Genomic DNA, 21,134 nt, shown 5'->3' on the forward strand with positions numbered 1-21,134 from the left:
TAAGAACAGACTCGGACCATCAAATAAAGTGAAGGGTTTTTGAGAAGATTCAATTTCAGATTTAGGGGTTCTATTTCTTACACTAGGAGAAGAGATCTTCAACCCACTTGAAGACTTTTTTGCAGGGAAAAATACATAAGGAAACATCATTCTGCAAAATCGAGAGAAGATGAACAGAAATTAAATCATTAATGATACTAAAATTCTATCACATTTAGCAAACAAGGACAAGATTGATAATACCTGATGATTTCAGGAGCAGAAAACTAATCTAGGGTTACAAAGTTTTCTTTAGATTTCTATTGATACATGCGTTTTGATTTTGAGATAGGGGTTACGACGAAGCTATGATTTGGGACAGTAAGTTTCGATCTTTGATATGAGAGTGAGATTCGTCTTCAATTTCTAACTTTGATTTCTAATTATTGAGAAACGAACTGGATTTTGAATCTAGGGTTCTTGGAGTTTTTGTTGAATTTGATTAATGGAACAAAATAATAATAAAACTTGTTAAGATTGAGTTGTCGGTGGTGATGAAAGTGAAGAGTTTATGATTTGGGGACATGATCTGTGGATGAAGAAGAAGGGGATCTCGTGTGCTGTGAATGAGTTAAGAAACGGGTGAATGAAAAGGTATGTATGGGTGTTTTCGTCTGGAACTGGGGCTATAGAAAGTAGTTGCTTCCACAGTTGTTCTTATACTCGATAAGAGAGCCATGTTTTATTATAAAAATACCACCCAATATAACGACTGTGGCTGAAACTTGTTTAATTTTTATCAAAAAAAAACTATTTTTTCTCACAGCTCATATAAGTACTACCAGTCCATGGAAGTCGTTTCTTTAAAACCTAGGAAGTAGTTAAAAATCCTTTTGCTAGAGAACATGCCAAGAGAGTCAATTGCGTCTTGATTTTGAATGGAAAAGAAAGCAACACTTGTTTTGAAATGGTTTGTGAGAGAAGTGGAGATCCCGATGTTAGTCACAAGAGGAAGGGTTATGAGTATAAAGGAAAGACGACGAGGAAGAACACAACGTGCTCAAAGAAAATCAAATGTCCGTTCAAGCTAGTATTTAGCAAGAGAAAATTAATGACGAAATGGTTTCTATCTATGGGTAAGGTGGTAGGTCGTCATAACCACCCTCTTTCGGATGATCTTGAAGGGCATGCAATGGCCGCAAGGCTCACTCCTCGGGAAATGGAAAAAATAGTCCAGTATAGGAAATTGTGTATTCCACCTTCCACAATGCTTCGCTTATTAAAGCAAGATAACTCGAGAATGGTGAATAAAAATAGCCGTTTTTTGAGTCAGATCAAGTACAGTGTTGTCTCAAAGCTTGAGTTCGGTTACCTGGTAAAATTCTGCAGGTAACCGAACAGTGTCATTTTTTTGGAACATTAAAGTTCGGTTACAACGTATTTTTTGCAGGTCACCGAACTGCTCAGTTCGGTGAGCTGACGTTTTTTCCTAGTTAACCGAACCTGACTCTGGATGTTTTGGCATGTTTTCGTTTTTGTTCAATCCCTGAGTTCGGTTACACTGCACATTTGCGATAAAACCGAACGCTGAGTTCGGTTACACCGTATTTTTTTGTAGGTCACCGAACTGTTCAGTTCGGTGACATGCCGTTTTTTCCTTGTTAAACGAACCTGACTCTGGATGTTTTGGCATGTTTTCGTTTTTGTTCAACCCTTGAGTTCGGTTACACTGTAAATTTGCGATCAAACCGAACTATTTGTGTTGAATCCAAAATTTTAATTTAAGCATGACTGTAACAACAACATAAGACCAAATTATGAAATTCATTTAGTAATCCATATAACTAAATGTTGGAAGCAAACATAAGAAAACAAACTACCAAATCCGCAAAACAAAAGTCTTCCAAACATAAGGAAACAAACTACCAAATCCGCAATAAAAAAGTCTTCCAAACATAAGAAAACAAACTACTAAGTGTTGAAATCACTCATTTACCACGACTACTACGAGAAACTTTTCAACTCTTGCGTTTATGAGCTTTAGGTCGTCCTTCGTCACTAGGAGTGTCATCTCCACTGCTTTGTTGTTGAACCATCCGACTTGAACCTTCCCCTTGTTGGCGACTCCTTTTCAACGGCATGGTCTGGATTGGATCAACCTGGCTTGTATCGACAAGGTCGGGATTAAAAACATTAGTTATTTGGTTGTAGAGGTCTGTTTGTTCTCGAGTGTCCATCGGCTCTCCACTCCGGATTTTTGCCATCAATTTCTTCAACAATTTAGCACTTGCGTTCACCTTTTCTCATCAAAAACATAAGTCACTATTATTTTTCAATACTTTATAACATTTTGAAAACAAAAATAAGAGTAAATATCTTACCGCCGAATTCCACAAGATCAAGGCCTCATCACCACACATAGGGGTAGGCTTCATAATCTTCTGAGTCTCTTTATCCATTGCCGTCGCTTTTGCTTTATCATCACGGGCTTGTTGGACACTGTTTATTACACGAGGATGAGAAAAATGTTCATACCATTCCATATATCCATCGTCAGCGGTATTTGGCTCATCAAACGAATCTTGTAACTCTTCGACTGGAACAAGATAATCCCCAAAGTTCTTCCAGTGGTCCACTGATGGAGCATGATCGTATTTGGGGATGAAATTCTTCTCGCTGTTCTTAGTTCCGGCCTTCTTTACCTTGAAGTTTTCCACTTGTGGGACACTTTGGACACAAGAAAGTTGTCTAAGTACTCTTCGAGGATTATACATTGTACAACCCCCAGGATGAAACAACGGTCCGTTATAACCCGCAACAGGTGAGAAATCAATAACATCACATCCTCCTCGTCTTCATCTGATGAAATGCTGTAAGAATGGAAAACCACATCTTCCACTGTTAACTTATCCAATGTCTCCCTCAACTCCAACACCTTTTTTTTCCTTATTCTTTTCCCGTGAGTTCAAAAATTCATATTTACCAGTTGTAGGCTTCCCATAAGGCCAAGGAGTGCGAGCATTAGACAATTGCAGTTCAGGGAAGTGGTCGTACACCCAAACCTACGAGAAGAGGCAAAAAATAATACATTCGCAATATGATTAGTAACAATACACATTCATTCACTTATATATTCAAACACACAAACGATAGTTTAACGGGGTACCTGAACAAGGGTGTATAAGCCTCCAAAATATAGACTCCTAAGCCTCGAAGCTTTTCTGAGTTCCACTTGAACGAATGAAAGAACCGCAATGCCCCAAGAGTAGTTGTTCACCTCATCCAAGGGGTCCAATAGTTGGAGGTAATGAACATTTACCACGTGGCCTGAAGTGTCAGTGAAGAAGATGGTTCCAAGTTGATATAACAAATAAGCAGTCACATGGTGCTTAGTCTTCTCCTCTGTCATCACCAACTTTCCTTGAGCAACCAAATATTTCGTCCCTGAAAACTCATCAAACAAGGTTTTTATCTTGATCTTTTTCAATTTCTTCTTGTACGTGCGGTCTTCCTCAAACTCATTATAGTCATCACCTCCCTTAGGATCTTTGTTAGCTCGCCTAAACTCACATTGTGCCTTTTTATCGCTCCATCCTAGACACCTTTCGACTAGTTTTTAAAGAACTTCATAACTCATCGAGGGATCGTGGCCATCTCGAACACTTGTTCCTGTAATTGGTAGGGCTGTGATTCTAAAACAATCATCCGGAGTTATTGCCATCTCACCAAAAGGTAGATGAAAGGTATCCGTTTCTGGATAAGCCCTCTCGGCAAATGCAGTAACAGTGACAGCATCAAATTTTTGGTGCGCACGTTGTATCCCGTTCCATAGTACACAATCAAATACCGCCAGGAGGACCTCATCACACTCATTTTCTATATTCCATACCTTGTTCTTTTGACGTTTCAAAACACGAACAACATTTTTATGATCCTAAAAAAACAACATCATATCTTATATACTAATATATATAGAAAAGAAAAATATATGTCAAAATATAATAAAATGACTGAGAAATCTAAATCTTGATGGTTAAGATTGAACCATACCTTTGTTGCAAAGATCTTGGCAACCCATGAGTTTTTGTAGCCCATCAATACCTCCCTGCCATCTCTTGGAGTACCATATGTTGGATTCTTTGGCGGCAAACACAAATCCTTGTGAGGAATGTACGAATATCTAGCACAAGGATTTTTAGGCGTCTTTCTAGGTCTCTTTACCCTTATGTCTGCTTGTTCCTCTTCTTCTTCCTCTTCATCTGAGCCCTCCTCTGATTCATCATCATCCTTATCTCCATCCTTGTCTCCGCCTTCCTCATCTTTTTCACCCTCATCATCGCCACCCTCATTTCCTCCTCCTTGAGCTAGTTCATCTTCTCCACCTTGATTATGTTCTTGACTGCTCATCTCTTCCACGATCTCTTCATTAACTTGTTGGATTACGTTGTCAACATTATCTCTATTGACACCATCTTGGATGACAACACCTGGTAATAACCCACCTCCATACTTAGAATTTTTGGTTCCACGCTTATCGGCACCTAAGTGTTTTGGGCCTCTAGGTATAGGAGTTATCAAATCTTCCGGTAATGGTTGGTTAGATTTCTTACCTTTGCCATTAAACAAAAAAACAAAAGAAATAAGGAATAATTCACGAAAAAAAAACCAACTCAAGAAAAAAAAGTTGTGTTCCAGGGTAGAGTTCGGTTACTCAATTATTTTTTCGAGAAAACCGAACTCCACATATATATGTATATAGCCAAGAGTTCGGTTTGTCAAAGTTTTTTGCGAACAAACCGAACATATTGGAACAAGTTCGGTTATATGGGTACCAAACATATAGGGAAAAAAAGAACAGTTCGGTTACATGACCATTTTTTTTTGTAATAAGGGTACAGTTCGGTTACATGGCAGTTTTAAACGTTTATGCAAAACAACCGAACAAAGGTGCTAGAGTTCGGTAGTGTGGGTACTAGAAATTTTGGGAAAAATCAAACAGTTCGGTTACATGGATTTTTTTCCTATTTTTGGTAATATGGATATAGTTCGGTTACATGGAAGTTCAACAATTTTTTTGCGAAACAACCGAACTCACGAGTTCGGTAACCTAGTTTTCAATCCTATAAAACCGAACTGTTCTTCGTGTTATTCGTTTCATGGAGTTCGGTTAAGAAACTAGGGCAACAATAAAAGACGCTCTAACCGAACTAAACACTGTAACTTCAATTTGAACCCTATTTTGATGATTTCTAATCAATTGAATCGATGAAAATCAAATTAAAAGAAATGGGTTTCTCGGGAAATACCTGCGAATCGGTCCCATGGAAGAATCAGGCTTCTTACTGCGTCTATTATACTGGATTATGGATTCACTTGGCTCTTCCACTTCTTTATGAATCTCAAAATCACTTGGCTGATTTTCTAGATGTCCTAATGGGGGACCTGTTCCTGGGAGTCTTTTGGTTTTCTTTCGAAGAACCATTCTTATAGTCGATTGATTAATCGATGATGAAAATTTTATGAATCGACGATTAATCGATGAAGATGACGTTGAAATGGGGAAGAAGAGAAGAACAAGAGGGAGAATAGTTTTCTCCTCAAAACTGTTTTTTTTTTTTTCCTTTTTTTGTGTTTAGTTTAGGTTTTGAATTAAGTTTAGTTTAGGTTTTGTTTTAGATTAAATTAGAGGCAGTTATTAAGTTAGGATTAATTTTAATTAGGGTAAGGAACAAATTAGTAATCTCATGATTTTAGGACATCCCTTAGAATTGTAGGGTAGGTGGCTTAATAGGACCATGGTCCCCAAAAAAAACCATGGTCCCTAAAAAATCGTTCGAATATAAGATCAATGTTATTGATGGAAAGGGATCATCGATGAAATTGTCTATTTAGCATGTTTGGCTATAAGCTAACAGTCAGATCGATCTCGAGTCTCGACTACTGATAAGAGAAAAGGAAAAGAAAGGTGACTAATCCTTTTATAGGAATATGTATGTCACGAAGGAAACCCAAGGTAGTCATGAGACCCACTGAAACAAGTTAATTTTGTGAGGACCGATTTCAAGAGTGTCTTTTTTCCTTGAATTTTTTTCTCTCAGAGGGTTTTCGTTAGGACGATTCCTATAAAATTTAACAAATCAAAATATTATTCAGTCAGGTGGATGGGCAAAGTGGATTTTCCACTATGATAAATGTAATTGGGGTAGGAAACAATGCGCGGACAGAAAAGATATGCGGACGGGCTGACAAGTCCGTCATCGGTAAACACCCAACGGCTAAAACTCTCAAATCATGTATACAAGTCAATTTTCAACCATTTTCACTCACATCACTCCACTCTCTTTCTTATAATTTTTCTAAACAAAATCTTCTACTTGTTATTTCCAATTTTTAGTACAAATTAAGCAAAATGAGGGATGTCATGAATAGTATAAGGTGAAAAAATTATCGAAAAGATGAAAGAATACCGACTCTAGCTATAAATGTCGATTATACTCAAAATCGTGATATAGACTTTGCTTCACCAAATGTAGTTGATGGTCCAGACTTGATCCCAAATCATGTGTCGGGGTATCAAGACCAGTCTGAATATTATAAATTGAGATACAAAGACTTAAATCATATTTATCCAGCTTTACCCCCTCTAGTCCCAGAAAGAGTGGATAGATATCCCCGTCGTGGATTTTATTATATGTAATGCATAGAAAACACAACAACGTTATTACGAGGATATTGATAGAAAAGTAGTGGCCAACGTCTCATACGTTCCATATCCTGGACTTTGAAATTGGTAAATTTGTTAAACTAAACTAAAATTTTATTTTTAATCAATTGTTGATTAATGCAAAACAATTAATTAGATGATATCATTCTTGTCATAGGAATTACCCCCTTTGATTTGCATTTCATTTGTGCAATCCCAAGTGGTGTGGGAGCCCCTGTACTATTCAACCAAAACGAATTGATGTTAAATAAAAGATGGAAAGCGCTTCCTTCATTGTTTTTAGCTTCAAATGAACGATAAAATCATAAAAAAGTTAAAAGGAGGTGGAATATATTGTTCAGCGTTGAAACTTTTCCTATTATCCAAGGAGGGATCTACATTGTCATGGAGCAAGATTATCCTCTCTCCTAAATCCTCTGCATAACCGTTTTTTCCAAAAAACTATCGAAACCTAGGTTTTTTTTTTCTTTCAATCTTCTTCTTCAAACCTAGATTTACTTGGATTGAATCTGATATATCAGATTTTCCTAGTAAATTTGGGTTTATAATTGTATAATTAACTTTTCCTGCTTTCAATATAAATCACTTTGTGATTTAGTGTTTAGGTTTTAGAATTTACTTTTATGTTTATGTTCTTCTGTATACAATGGGCCATTAGGGCGTTTTATTATAGCCTTTGGGCTCTTATATTGAAATCCAAAGAGAGATTTCAGCATATCTTTGAAGACTATCAATCCCGACGTGACGATGATCAGGATCTATACAAAGAAGATCAATGGCTATCGGAATGGATCGTGATTACAATGGTTAGCGGAAACTACTTCTACAACGGATTTTGTCTTACTGAAGAAGAAGCCTCTAAATGGTTGAAGACTAATCAAAACACCATTATTCAGATTAGTCTTTTCCATTTTTCTTGGTTTCATGTAGATCAAAAAATTTACATTGTAAATTGGTTGTATCAGTGTGCAATGTACAATGATGGAACCGAAGGGTATGTTTATACACCACTTCTGTCATGTAACAATCCAAACCTCAATTTGAATGAGGTAATCTAATAAATAATTCTATAGGTTTTCCGAAGCCCCTCTTTCCATCAAAAAAAAGAAAAAGAAAGAGTGTTTGTGTTATGGTTATTGGGTCAGACGTTCTTTCCTAACTCAACCAATGTTGCTCACGTTTGTTAGCTTTAAGAGTTACAAGATCTTCATAAATTATGAATTTATTTCCAATATTGGCGGTATACTTACTTCTGTGTTAGTAAACCATCTCTTAAACATAACACATTCAAGATTGGGTGCCAATAATAGACATGTACATCAAGAGTACTAATTGGACTAGGGACACTGGTGAAGATGAGTCGCTTTCCGGTATTATTCAAAGATATCTACAAATGACATGGATCCACCAAAATGTTGTTGTTCATCCTTATGTTGATTTTACTTAGTTCGGAGATCCCTGGGTACAAATTATTCTTGATTATTCACTCCGAAGAGTTGTTTTTATACCTCCGAAATGAATAAATTAAGGTGTTTGGTATTTCGGAGAAAAATTATTTTTCTGGTTACAACATACTTTTGCAAAGACGATTAGCCCGTTAAGACAAATGCAAATCTCTACATCATATTTTGATATGTTGCGACGGAGGTCAAGGGGTGGATTTGAATTAAATGCTGATATACATATTGTCGAAGCACAATATCTCAACTGGTACCATAAAATTGTAAAGTCGGCAATTAGTGTTCACAACATGCATATTTATGGGTTTGATTTCATGGTGTTAGTTCGTATGGGTCGTCATAAGTTAATCATTCCTAGATAGCCGCCTCCAGAAGAACCATGCTTTATGACTTAACCCACCATAGATAGAAGCTCTTCATCATCTTCATCAAATATGCCTAAAATACGTTGGGAGTTTCCAAGTATAACTTCACTAGGCGAGCCAACCACGATCCCAGTAGTTTCGACAACTATGGAATTAACACATCCTTATTACAATATGGATACCAATGAAAATCAATTGAAGATTAGATCTTAACAAGTTGTATTGGCTAAATCAACAAATGGCGGCTTTGCACTTACTGACGGTTCGGAAATGGCAGGTGGATAGCACCTTGTTTAGATTCAGTTCATCTGTAAATCTTGATGGTCGTTCAAATTCTGGCAGTACTTTTAGGAGCAATTCATCATGGCACGAGAACATAAGATCTACACAAGTGGAAGATACATGTGCCAGAAACTGTGCCTATTTCCTAGCATCAAGTAATTCAACTAGATCCGAGACGCATTTCAACATCATTCTCTCCCTGGAATCAGATGAAGGTTATTATATTGTTGCACCACTACAACCAACCTATTATACTTTTGTAGCAACTTATAGTTTACAACCACGCGCTTTCGCTTTTAAGAGTATGGAGATATAAGTCAATTCTCAAGTTTGTTGGCAAGTGAAAGTATTCGGGTCTTGGAGAATGGAATCAAGGGAATAAGGAAATGGTGAACGACATTAGAAAACTTGTAACTTATATTTCCACTACATTTATAATTCTAATTTTAATTAATGAAAAGTAATGGTTTCTGTTGAAATCAAATTATATATGTTTTAAATTAGAAACAATCATTTTATTTACTAACTGCAATCAAAATACTTGCAATTGACCATGTTTATTGAGATTTACTCGGTGGAACAACAACTAGCAAGGAGGGGTTGAATTTGTTCAATGCATTAAGCCTTAAGGATTTTGAAACAATATTTGAAATGAAACGACCTTATTTTTCCATCTTCCGCCATTCATTTAAAGATCTTCTTACCAACTCGATATTAATTTCACCCATCAGTCTGAATCGATTGAATTGCATGGTTGAAGATAAAAATTCACTTACATCTTTCTTAATTACCTGAAAAACGAGATTGTAGGTCACAAATTGCACGACGACTCGGGTTATGAGTGTTACTGTATAACTTCTCGTACATAACCTCCCAGAAACTCACACCCGGATAGTGTGCTTTAGAAAGCTGAGTTTGTAACAACACATCGTTTCCGCAAATATCTAACACCCCTTGTTTTTAGCATGGCGCATGCTAAAATATGCGTCATGGCCTGAGATTAAGCTTCATCCAAAGATTTCGTTGCTTGGTAAGTGGTAGATTGGCTTAAGGCCAATACTGCGCCAAAATGACGCATTGTGTTTGGCATTTGGCTAAGGGACAAATTCGCATTAAATGATGCATCAAGATAGTTGAGTAGATGTCCTAGAGCCTTGCAGCGCATTATGCGGACGATTGGCCTAGAGCTAATATTGCACAATCATTGTACATCAGGCCAGAGAGGGTTGGCCGAGTGAATACCGCACAATCATTTTTGCATAAGGCCAGAGAGGGTTGGTTGAGCCAATATTGCACAATCATTGTGCAATAGCCAGAATGAGTGATGCGCAATCATTGTGCATTACAAAACAGAACTCGACAATCATTGTCAATATCCAGAAATACATGGCAACAGCCATGAATAGTGAAGAAGGCATGTCAATCCGCTCCCCTTTTCTAAGTTGTAGAAATTGCAATTGAACATATATAGAGAGGGGTAGTTGGTTGAAGGTGCATATGTAGACTATGTACCAAGTAAGCTTCAAAGCTTAGACGAAAGAGCATAAATGATGCGTAAGCCTCATTTATGGCTCCGTAACCTAGTCAAAAGGACATTTTATGCTTAGGAATCATTATGCCACATCGCGGACCCGATAATGCATAATCATTGTGCATTTTGAAGAAACGTCATATACAGACAAGGCCATTACCATTATTGCTAGGCCACAGAGTTTGGCTTAAGTTGTTGTCCCTTCGAGGATGAACTACGGTCTGTGTTTGATCCCTTTAGACTAGGGTAGGGTACATAGGCAGGCGCAATGAGTTGCAGCCTGGTCCAGCATTTTGTCGCTCATATCATCTAATTGAGAGATGATTGCGGCCCATTGGCCTCTCATATCATCTGGCCCGGTATTACGATGCAAGAGATGATTGTGGCCAGACTTGATGAGGTGAGTTGCATCACATTCGTTGGATGATCATACTTCCTATCAAGGCGTTCAACTTAGGCATGTACCATTGCCACAATGGTCATGTCCAGGAAGGTAAGCTATAACGGTATGCAAGTAGCGGAGCTTGCATAAGCCTAAGGATAGTACAACATTGGTCTGATTGATGCACCCTTGACACGAGAAAGACAAGTGCAACTCTCATCAATGCCCAAGCTACGGGAAGAGGCGGTATAACGATTACTCAACTAGATAGGAAATTTATTGATGAATCTCCTACGTTAAGGCAAGGCTTTATATCCTTGTTCTCTGGTAAGTTGGAACGGTGGGGAAGCTAAGTTAGTTGCATCATGCTCCACGCGCATGCTTGTAAGGGAAAATGAATGTGCATTTGCCTAGTGTTAAGGCCAGGTAAGTAGCATTAACATGGCGCATTGGGAAAGTTATGGCTTACGCCCCCATGCGCGGTGTAATTTTCTAGTCCGTCACATTTTATGTGATATTTGATGTTTGAAGAAGATGTAATTTCATATGACGTGAGAAATGAGTATTCATAGGAAATTCAAAGAAAGACGTTGGATGATTAAATTTTGTAGTCGTTCATATATATATATACCTTGCAGTCAAAACCAGGGTCGCACGAATTGTATTGAACTGCTAACGAATTTTGTGGGGACGCGGGGATGAGTTGAATCAGCTGGTGGTTGGTGTTGAATCGCGCAGGGTGGCTTTTATTTGAGGGCAATGGTAAAATCAATAAATTTTCCTATCCATATTTCTTTTGGTCATCCCATAGTGGGATCAAAATAAATAAATCAAAGATCTGCCCATCATATAAGAGTTCCCCTACTTAACACATATATTCCAACCAAATAGACCAAGACTAACGCGTTCGTTTTAAATATAAAAGATTTACATAGTCTTAAAAACTATATCTCCTAAATTCGGAAATGTTGTATCCATAATCATAAATAAATGTTCTGAAACGTATTTAACATAGATGCATCATCGTGAATTGATCTATCTTATATAACATGTACATAAATCAAAAGAAAATCAAGCATTTATTGTTTTTCATAACTGTGTCCCGGATAAGGTTTGTTTATCAGAATCATTATGTTACACTGCCTTAAAAATATATCGAAATTAAATGCTCTTGCCAACTAAGTTCAAATTACTATAAGTATTTGTTAATGTTTCTGTTAAATTTGTCTTAATTACTTAACTAATGGAGAATCCATAGTATGTTGTGTAATGGATTCTGAATTAAATTCATTGTTTGTAGACCATCACATAGTTTTCTCCGATTTCTTTCCTTGTATATGTAACAGATACATCCCTATAAATACAACATAGAGACAAAAAGAAATCATTAAGAGAAAGTTGAATACCGAAAATCAAAAGCAATCTAAGAAAAACTATAGAGTGTGAGAATTCTAGACATAGTTAGAGAGCAAGAGAGAAAGTATGGGTCGATCGAGACTATTGTCGTGTTCAATAGTGTCAATGTTATTATTAGTAACGTTGATCATGGTAATGGTGAATGAGAGTTGCTCCGCAAGAAGAGAATTTACATCAAAAAATAGTAAAGAAGCAAATACTATTGACTATGCAGATGCTTTAACAAAAAGTATTTTGTTTTTCGAAGGACAACGATCTGGAAAATTACCTGGAAATCAAAGAATGACATGGAGGAAAGATTCTGCTCTCAATGATGGTTCATTAATTGGGGTAAATATCTATTTTTCGCACTCTTTCTATTCCAATTCCTTTAATTTTTATTTTTAGAATTTGCTAAAGTTTTATTTTAATGTGAGTTGCCAAAACATTTGGTAAGATATGTACCATGATGACTATTTTGACAAATGTTTTTGTATAAATATATCAGGTTGATCTTTCGGGAGGATACTACGATGCTGGGGATAACATAAAGTTTAATTTTCCTATGGCGTTCACAACAACAATATTAGCATGGAGTATATTGGAGTTCGGCCAACTCATGGGTCCTGATCTACAATATGCTATGGATGCAATAAAATGGTCAACAGATTATTTTATCAAATGCACGAATAACGCCGACGTGATTTACGTTCAAGTTGGGGAACCTTATAGTGATCATGGTTGTTGGGATAGGCCGGAGGATATGGACACTGATCGAATGGCATATGCTATTAACACGACCCGTCCTGGTTCTGAGGTTTCAGCAGAAATGGCTGCTGCATTAGCAGCTTCCTCCATTGTCTTTAAGTCTAGCGACCCTGGTTACTCTAAAACACTTCTCGACAGGGCAACACAGGTGAATACCATTATATATATATATATATATATATATATATATATATATATATATATATATATATATATGCTAGAGTCTCTAAATCTCTTTTTTGCAAATCTTTATCTTTTTTATCTTCTTAATTAAAGTTTTTATGCATTATAAAGCTAGTGACTATGGATATACGATGATATTGTTTTTACTATTTACAGGTATTTAACTTTGCGAATACATACCAAGGAAATTATAATGATTGTCTGAAGCCTTTTGTTTGCCCTTTCTATTGCGATTGGAGTGGTTTCCTGGTAGATATACAAATCTATGTTTCATATCAAACTTTATTACTCACCTGCCTAGATAAAGAATGATATTTACTATCCGATGTTGTTGTATTTGGTAGGATGAATTGGCATGGGGTGCTCTGTGGCTATACAAGGCAACCCATCAACCTAGCTATTTGGATATCCTCAGCATGAATATAAAAAAAATGAAATCCACAAATTACGTTGCTTATGCTCATGAATTTGGTTGGGATAATAAGGATGCTGGCATCAATGTACTCGCTACCGTTGTGAGTATAGGATCAACTCATGATATTCTATTAAGGTTTGAATCGTTTGGTTTTCTCACAAAAATTCACCACTCTTATTTGTATTTATATTTTTAACCAGGAGTTGCTTTCGAATGGATCGTCACTCTCCAATTATTTATCCAACGATGGAGAGGAATACCGCTTACATGCTGATGAATTTGTTTGCGGTATATTGCCGGAAAATCCCACTAGTGTAAATTATTCGCAAGGTGGGTTAATGCACAAAAAGGTTGGAAGCAATATGCAAGTCGCAGGAGCGATTTCGTTTCTTACTCTTGTCTATGCTCTCCATTTAGACGGTGCCCAACAAGCCATTCAGTGTCCCGACGGAACTCATGTTACTCCACAAAAAATGGTTTCCATTGCAAAGAGCCAAGTAATAATTATGAGCCCTCTCAAGTTATTTTCCAGTTTTATTTTTCATGATTTTTCTGCCAACTATACAATTATTAATTCTATGTTTCTTGAAACAGGTGGATTACATTTTGGGAAATAATCCATTGGGCATGTCATATATGGTGGGATACAGTAACAAGTTCCCAACTAGAATACATCATCGTGCATCATCAATGCCATCGCTCGATCAACATCCTGAGCAGATGCACTGTAAAGATGGGACGCCCTACTTCGAAACCTCAAATCCTAATCCAAATTTGCTGATAGGAGCTGTAGTTGGAGGACCAGATATGAACGATCAATTTGCCGATGCTCGGGTTGAATTTACTGCATCAGAACCAACAACTTACATCAATGCGCCTCTAACCGGGCTATTCGCTTACTTTGCTCACAATACTTAACTAAATATGCTAAATCCGATCATATCTATTCTTTCTCCAATGTCGTTTTGTATGCGCCATTAACTCTTATGATTTGAGTTTTAAATGAATAATTACAATAAACTTTTGAATTCCAGATATTTTCGGTTTTTCAATTTTTTTCCTTATAATTTAGGTTTTAATTGAATGAAAATAATTACAATAAGCTTTTAAATTCGCGATAATTTTTTTGGGGGCAATCCGAGATTTTAAAAATAATTGGGGTAAGCCTGGTGTATCAACATTGTACTCTCTAATTTTTCAAACTTGTTTCAAAAAAAAAAAGAAAAAAAAAAATTGGGGGCAATCCGAGAATTGAACTCGGGACCTCTCGCACCCTAAGCGAGAATCATACCACTAGACCAGTTGCCCTTCGATGTCCAACAACCTAAATATATATTATATAAACTTTACCTAATGTACATTAAATACAGAAGAAAAGAAGACTCTTCCATTTTTCAGAATCTGTAGATCGTTCAGAAGAGAGGTTAGCAGCTAGTGAATAACGATGGGAAGAGCACTACTTTTTCAACTCGTTCGTTCTCAGGCGAAACAACTTCTCAAACCTACCCATTTACACTCAGGTTTGTTCTTCTTCTCAATCCTTCTTCTTTTAATTCAATTGCAAAACCCTAACTAAAACCCTACTTATTAACAAATGGTTTAGAATGTTAGATTTATCTCCATGATTTTCTTAGTTCTATCAAAATTGTTCATCTCATCATTACGCCAAACTTGGTGTTTCTTTCTTGATTCTGTGAATAGTCGGAGTGTTGATCGATCTCTCCGTTTAATTTAAGTATTTGTTATTACCTTATTTGCGAGATCCTGAAGCAGAACACTTCTATGGAAATGGGATTTCGATATTTTTTTTAATTTATTGTTACTGTATTATTTTTTTTAACTATTGAATTCTGCAATATTTGCTTACTGTACTGAATGTGATCAACGCTATAGCTACAGGAAATTTGGAAGTGTCAACAGACAAAAGATGCCTATAGTTTTTGATAGCATAAGGTTATGGATGAGCAGAATTTTTGGTCACCGTACTAGGTTCCAAATTTTTCAGAGACATTTCGTTTCAGTTCACCATCTACATTTATGCAAATTGGAGAAACGTAATCCATGAATACAAATCTAGGTTGTGTAAGGAGATGAGACAGACTAGAATCAGTTGTTTAAAGTTTACAACCTAGAAAGTGTATCAGAATCTGAGAGCTGGTTTATGAGAATCATTTTGTACATCTTAAACAAATAAACAAGATTGGTTGGATCCAGAGTGATTGAGGGATTTTGATTGTCCCATCCCAGTGGCGGAGCCAGGAACTCAGAATGAGGAGGGCTACAAAAAAAAAATTCAGTTTCCAATGAGCCTTTGTCGCAGCTAGCTAGCCAAGGATGTAGTCACTTGGTCAGCAGCCAGGAGAATCCTTTGCTATTTGTTCGTATCCCGTAAATGTTTTCCTGAAATTAAGAAAATCATACTTGTTATGGTCTCTATAACTAAAGACGGCCGCAGGTGGCCAATTTTTTTTAGGCCTTCTAGTGGCTAGGCAACAATTTTTTTTTTCTCATCCTAACTCTCCCTCCCATTCTCTGTTCTTTTTGGTTCTTACTGTGCTAACAAGAATTAGTACCTAAACAAACGCACAATTAACGGTAAACAATCGTTACCATTGATTACCAAATACTGCAATTGTACATCTCTTCGTCTTTTTCTTCTTCTTACTTCTCTGCCTCCTTAAGCTAAACAATTATAAATTGTGAAAGGTATCCTGTATTCAAAGGATTTGGATTCAATACGCAGCAGTTGGCCAGTAGTTTAACTTGTCTTATGAGTTAGACTTGGACTAGTGGACTAAATTTAAGAACATAGTGGACTAAGTTGCTGACCAGGTGGACTAATTCCAGCAAATAGTTTTCCATAATAGGTAATTTACCTTGCCACTTGCAAGTCAGGTTTTCCAAGAATTTAGAGGGGAGCCAGGTTTAGTCAACCTGTGCTTCCCCCCCTGTCCGATCCCATTCTGTCTTTGCGTTAACTGTTTCAAAAGAATCCTTCTCTAGTTTAATCCGTTCTTAAAATCTTAAGCACGGGGTATCAAGATGTGATCAAGCGATTAACTGTAGATGTTATTACTGTAGTTTTTGGCTTGTTATAATTGATGCTAGTGATAGTACAAAGGATGGATCGGAAATTCTGGGGTTGTTATGCAATAAACCCACTAACGTGTTGTATTCATTAGCTCTGGGTATCGTTGTTTCCTGGTAAATTACAAACTGAAATACATTGACATGGTTTGCACTCCGCGCTCATGATTGCTTCTTCCTCTGTGCAGGCTTTCATACTCGTAGTCTTGGAACATGGACTGGTTCATCTGTGGTGAAAACCAACTTTGATTCTGCCCTGTTCCTGGGTTCACAGAAGAGATGGGCTTCTTATTCTCGAGCCAAAACTGCTGAAGACGAGGACAAGATTAGCATCGGACCACGTAAAAGTGTAGAAGCAGATGGCAAAGATTCTGGAATTGTCTACGAAGGTCCAATCTCATCTACAATCAAGAAAGTAAAGCTTCTTTCTTTGTCCACCTGCTGTCTATCAGTCTCTCTAGGCCCTGTCATTACCTTCATGACTGCACAAGACATGAACGTTATAGTTAAGGGTGCTGTTGCATCATCTGTCATATTTTTTAGTGCTACCACCACCGGGATTCTTCATTGGTTTGTAAGCCCTTACATTCACAAGCTAAGGTGGCAACCTGGTTCAGACAGCTTCGAGGTTGATATGATGACTTGGTTGGCTACATTTGTTACAAAGACGATCAAGTTTTCTGATATCAAGCACGCAGAGACCAATAGGCCATTCGTGACGTTCAAGGCCAACGATGAATTCTACTTCGTTGACACAGATCATTGTCATAATAAGGCTCTATTGGCGAAGTTAACACCACAAAAACAAGAATCCGCTTTCAAGAATTTGTGATTGAAAATGAAACGTCAGAGGAAAAGAGGTTCTGAGCACTTTGAGGTTAGTATTACGTGATTAAAATATACAAACTCTTGTTAGATGGTATTTTTTTGAGCTTGTGTTACAATGTTCTCTTTAAGGCAGTGGGTTACATCCCACACGGCAATGCAACCATCATATTTCTGCGGATACAATGTTTTATAGGCCTGGGAGTTGGACTTACTGGATTTTGGTCTTTTTGATGAAAATAATTTATTTGAATCAGAGTCTCTGCCATTGATTTATTAGTGTCATATTCATATCTAGAAATGTTGGTTGATGTTTATACATGTGGAGTAGCGGTTTGGTTTGCAGTACCTATAAAGTGCTTGTCGCCCAGTAAAAATAAGGATTTACATTTTTTAGGGTTTTATTTGTTGCCTTGCTCTTGAACTTTCAATTGTTTGTGTTTGAAAACGGTCTTTGACAGATTTCGGTCCAATAAACCAACATGTAATTGCTGCAGGGTTGTACTAATCTTGTTGTGCATGGTAACTCAAAATTTGTCATTTATAAATCAAAATGCATACGGCACCCTGTTCTCTGGCCTAACTTTTATCTTTATCCAAATTTTATCTTGTGCATCAAATTTTACATTTATGTTCCAAAATTTGCCCGGTAATCTATAATTTGTGATTGGGACCGGATTTGCTCAGGGGACTAAAAGGCACCTCAAGGTTTTTAGATATGTTTGCGATCTAAATCCAAACTAGGCTCAAATTTTGTTGTGTCACTGAAATCTTCCCCCGTGACTATCTGGCCTATGATTGAATCCTGGTATTCTGTCATGTAACCCGTAATTTACCTCGTGGCCTAAAATTGTCATGTGACATCAAATAAGCTATAAACCCAAGTTCATCTAAGGTAACGTGGAATGTTCCCGATACCTGTCACTATGAGCTAAAATTTATCGTAGTGATCCAAAATCATACCGAGACCCAAGAATCTGCCATATGATGTAAAAATTAACGTAGGAACCTAAAGTTTATACCGCGATCTCTATTTGGCGACCCGAAAATCCACCGGATAGTCCAAAATGTCTAGTCCGTCGGTGGTGCCCGATGATATAAACACTGACGTGTTCATTGAAGTGGGACCCGCATGTGCTTTTCGGACAGCAACTCATTCTAGAACGGATGCTGGCCGCTGGCGGGCTGGTGCATATCACGTGACGTGGCCCATAATCAAAATAAGCCGATCCCGGTTTGACCAGGATTTGTATTCCTTTCCTTTCCTTGTCTTGTGTTTTGGCTTGGTAGAAAAGAAAAATTAGACCTACAAAAAGAAGAAGAAGAAGAAGAAGAAGAAGAAGGAGAATAGAGGGAAAACATAAACAAATCAACATCAGAAAGACCAAGAGATGGTGTTATGGGAGGTGACACTTGCAACTGCGTATTTCCTTGGATTGAAGAAAACTTACAAACTTGCTCTTCAGCTTCAACGCCGTCTTATTGGCCCTAATCATCCCAGGATTCGAGATTTTGCTTACAGGTAATAGTAATACCAGACCCCCTTTCTTTTTTCCTTCCGATTTTTCCAAAAAATTTGTCTGATTTAATTTTATGATTGTCAAGGATTCGTAGGAGAATGTGATTAAATTTTAGGGAAACAGAAAAAGGGAAATGTTGTAAAAATTTAGGGTTTTTTAATGATACATTAGTTGATTATAGATGCAAAATTTCAACTCATTGTGATTCTGTACCTAGTTGAGAGGGATTATAATAAAGGATGACTGTTTGCACTTACAATGTGATGAATGTCAGACAAATTTCTCTTCTGGGAAAACTTTGGTACTTTAGAATTTTTGTCCTGCCTCAGCTGTAAACCGAAAGGCCTGTTGAATTCTCAGTAGATTAGCGTCAAGGGTGGGTTTGGACGAATGGTGTGAGCTCTTTTCAGTGATTCATTTCCTTGAAATGATGAATTTGACTCAAGTAGTGTGCTTTGGATTTTGGTTTTGCTGTACTGTCTATGCTTAAAAATCACTGTCTCAATAGTAGCGTATCCATTATCTGATGAAAGTTCAAGTTTAGGTTGTGGAAAGTTAAATTGGAGTAGCATATTCATTTCTATCTCGCTTTTTGCTGAACCTTGTTAATTGTTATCTTGATCATAATGAAAACTGGGTTGTACCGTGCACTTCAAATATTTATGCTGCTGCCAAAAGCCTGGTGAGTTAGTACTTAGTATAACTTGTTAGGCGTTTTGTACTGCTGATCCTGTGATTTTCTGGATTCGAATTGGATATGACTTGAGAAAGAAAATGAAATCTAGCAAGGAATGTTCTTTCTCACTAAAATTTGGGAGACTTGCTGTGATCTTGGCGTCAGGTTTACAAGATTGGCTTCAACAGCTAGTAGATTGTGTCTGGCATCTTGAAGTTTAACCAATTTAAAACCAAGCAGACTAGTTTTGTTGTAATTAAGGATTCAATGTCTAGCCATTACTCTCTTGTGCTGATTTTTTCTTTATTTCTTCTAGGCGCACACGTGCTGTTTTTGACATGGCTGTCACAGTTCATAAGAAAGTACAGGAAAGGGACCTTGAAGTTGGTAGGAATCTTGGAAACTGGATCCTACGCTGGCTAGACCGCATGAAACCATCGGCGCAGATCCGTGCCATTGGACCAGGTAAAGGACCATCATCCACTGGCGGAAACCCAGCAAAACATGTACCAAAGTATGGCCAGCCTCAACCTCCTAAGAGTGGTGAGACGCCCAGCTTTGGAAGTTCAGATTCAAAATCCAAAGGAAGAAGACTCTTTACCTCATCAATGAGCTTCCTGCCAAAATCTCGCCCTACTTGGATGAAGAGGATTCAGCCATATAATCCTATCAGTTCAAGCACACAGTACAGGAATCTCTCCACCTCTGCGCTTGGTATGTCAAGTATAACCAATGGGATTAGCAGAAAGGAAGGAGTAATTAGGAAGGATATAATGCAGTGGATGTTAAGAAACTGACAGAAGGTTATATTATGCGGTGGATGTTAAGAATCTGATAGAAAATTTTGAGGTTTTTTGTAAATTCATCTTGCTGGGTCCTGTCACATTGGAAGATGAAGTACCCAAGTTGTTGTTAGAGGAAAGAATAATGTGTTTCAGTGATAGTTGAAACGGACCTAGAAAGACACTATATTTATGAAAACAAAACTTTTGTGCATCTCCTCTTTCATCAAGTGACCAATTTTGTGCTATGGAAATAGTTTTAGTCTTTTCACTTTGGGTTTATTACTTTCTGTTTGATTTTTATATTTTATGGCCGACCAGAGGGAAAGCCAGTCCATTGATTTGAAAAGAGGGATGTTTCTCCTAGACATCCGTCCCACCTCAGATCTAAGACTACTTCTGTTTCATTTTAAAAACCCAAAAAATGGTTCTCTAACCGAAATAAAACAAAATGAAGGAAAATATATTCATGGTTTGACGTCAAAAATCTCAGGGACCTGATCTTGTGGGTGACATAAACTTACCTACAATAGTGAGTCCAGAAATCTGGAGTTGAAGACTGGAAATGATGCAACAATCTAGATGACTCTAAGCTGTTACGATTAGTGAACCCATACAGCTGCAAGACACTTTTGGAGATATTCCTTGTCTTGCACCTGCGCCTCCATGTTTTATTGAAACTAAGAATAAAGCAGAATACAAGTTCATTGCAGATTTTCTTACAAAGGCATCTAGTAGAGGTAAAGTGGTAAAACTGTTT

General features: G+C 37.3%; 3 protein-coding genes and 1 non-coding gene across 4 annotated transcripts; 3 read left to right on the forward strand and 1 right to left on the reverse strand.

Moving 5' to 3' along the window:
* Window positions 1–12,128: 12,128 nt before the first annotated feature.
* On the forward strand, window positions 12,129–14,512 carry LOC113309312 (endoglucanase 8-like). Its single transcript, XM_026557738.1, has 6 exons — window positions 12,129–12,469; window positions 12,627–13,034; window positions 13,226–13,318; window positions 13,414–13,584; window positions 13,685–13,981; window positions 14,079–14,512. The coding sequence occupies exons 1-6, from the start codon at window positions 12,206–12,208 to the stop codon at window positions 14,400–14,402; spliced, it is 1,557 nt and encodes a 518-aa protein (XP_026413523.1). The 5' UTR covers window positions 12,129–12,205; the 3' UTR covers window positions 14,403–14,512.
* Window positions 14,513–14,720: 208 nt separating this feature from the next.
* Window positions 14,721–14,792, reverse strand: TRNAP-AGG. Its single transcript has one exon. It is a non-coding gene; the product is annotated as a tRNA-Pro (tRNA).
* Window positions 14,793–14,861: 69 nt separating this feature from the next.
* LOC113309313 lies at window positions 14,862–17,709 on the forward strand. The gene is made up of 2 exons (XM_026557739.1): window positions 14,862–15,004; window positions 16,760–17,709. Exons 1-2 carry the CDS (start codon window positions 14,929–14,931, stop codon window positions 17,401–17,403), a joined length of 720 nt encoding a protein of 239 aa, XP_026413524.1. The 5' UTR covers window positions 14,862–14,928; the 3' UTR covers window positions 17,404–17,709.
* Window positions 17,710–18,670: 961 nt separating this feature from the next.
* Window positions 18,671–20,628, forward strand: LOC113309314. The gene is made up of 2 exons (XM_026557740.1): window positions 18,671–18,918; window positions 19,909–20,628. Exons 1-2 carry the CDS (start codon window positions 18,788–18,790, stop codon window positions 20,387–20,389), a joined length of 612 nt encoding a protein of 203 aa, XP_026413525.1. The 5' UTR covers window positions 18,671–18,787; the 3' UTR covers window positions 20,390–20,628.
* The last annotated feature ends 506 nt before the right edge of the window (window positions 20,629–21,134 follow it).

The sequence above is a fragment of the Papaver somniferum genome, chromosome 9 (genome assembly GCF_003573695.1).
Source record: "Papaver somniferum cultivar HN1 chromosome 9, ASM357369v1, whole genome shotgun sequence".
Taxonomy (NCBI): domain Eukaryota; kingdom Viridiplantae; phylum Streptophyta; class Magnoliopsida; order Ranunculales; family Papaveraceae; genus Papaver; species Papaver somniferum.

Bases quoted from the DNA above. Each gene is read 5' to 3' on its own strand.
- LOC113309314 (XM_026557740.1), top strand. From the start codon at position 18,788: ATGGTGTTATGGGAGGTGACACTTGCAACTGCGTATTTCCTTGGATTG. The intron at 18,919-19,908 runs GTAATAGTAATA...TATTTCTTCTAG, and splicing joins ATTCGAGATTTTGCTTACAG to GCGCACACGTGCTGTTTTTG.
- LOC113309312 (XM_026557738.1), top strand. From the start codon at position 12,206: ATGGGTCGATCGAGACTATTGTCGTGTTCAATAGTGTCAATGTTATTA. The intron at 12,470-12,626 runs GTAAATATCTAT...TAAATATATCAG, and splicing joins ATGATGGTTCATTAATTGGG to GTTGATCTTTCGGGAGGATA. The intron at 13,585-13,684 runs GTGAGTATAGGA...ATTTTTAACCAG, and splicing joins TCAATGTACTCGCTACCGTT to GAGTTGCTTTCGAATGGATC.
- LOC113309313 (XM_026557739.1), top strand. From the start codon at position 14,929: ATGGGAAGAGCACTACTTTTTCAACTCGTTCGTTCTCAGGCGAAACAA. The intron at 15,005-16,759 runs GTTTGTTCTTCT...TCCTCTGTGCAG, and splicing joins ACCTACCCATTTACACTCAG to GCTTTCATACTCGTAGTCTT.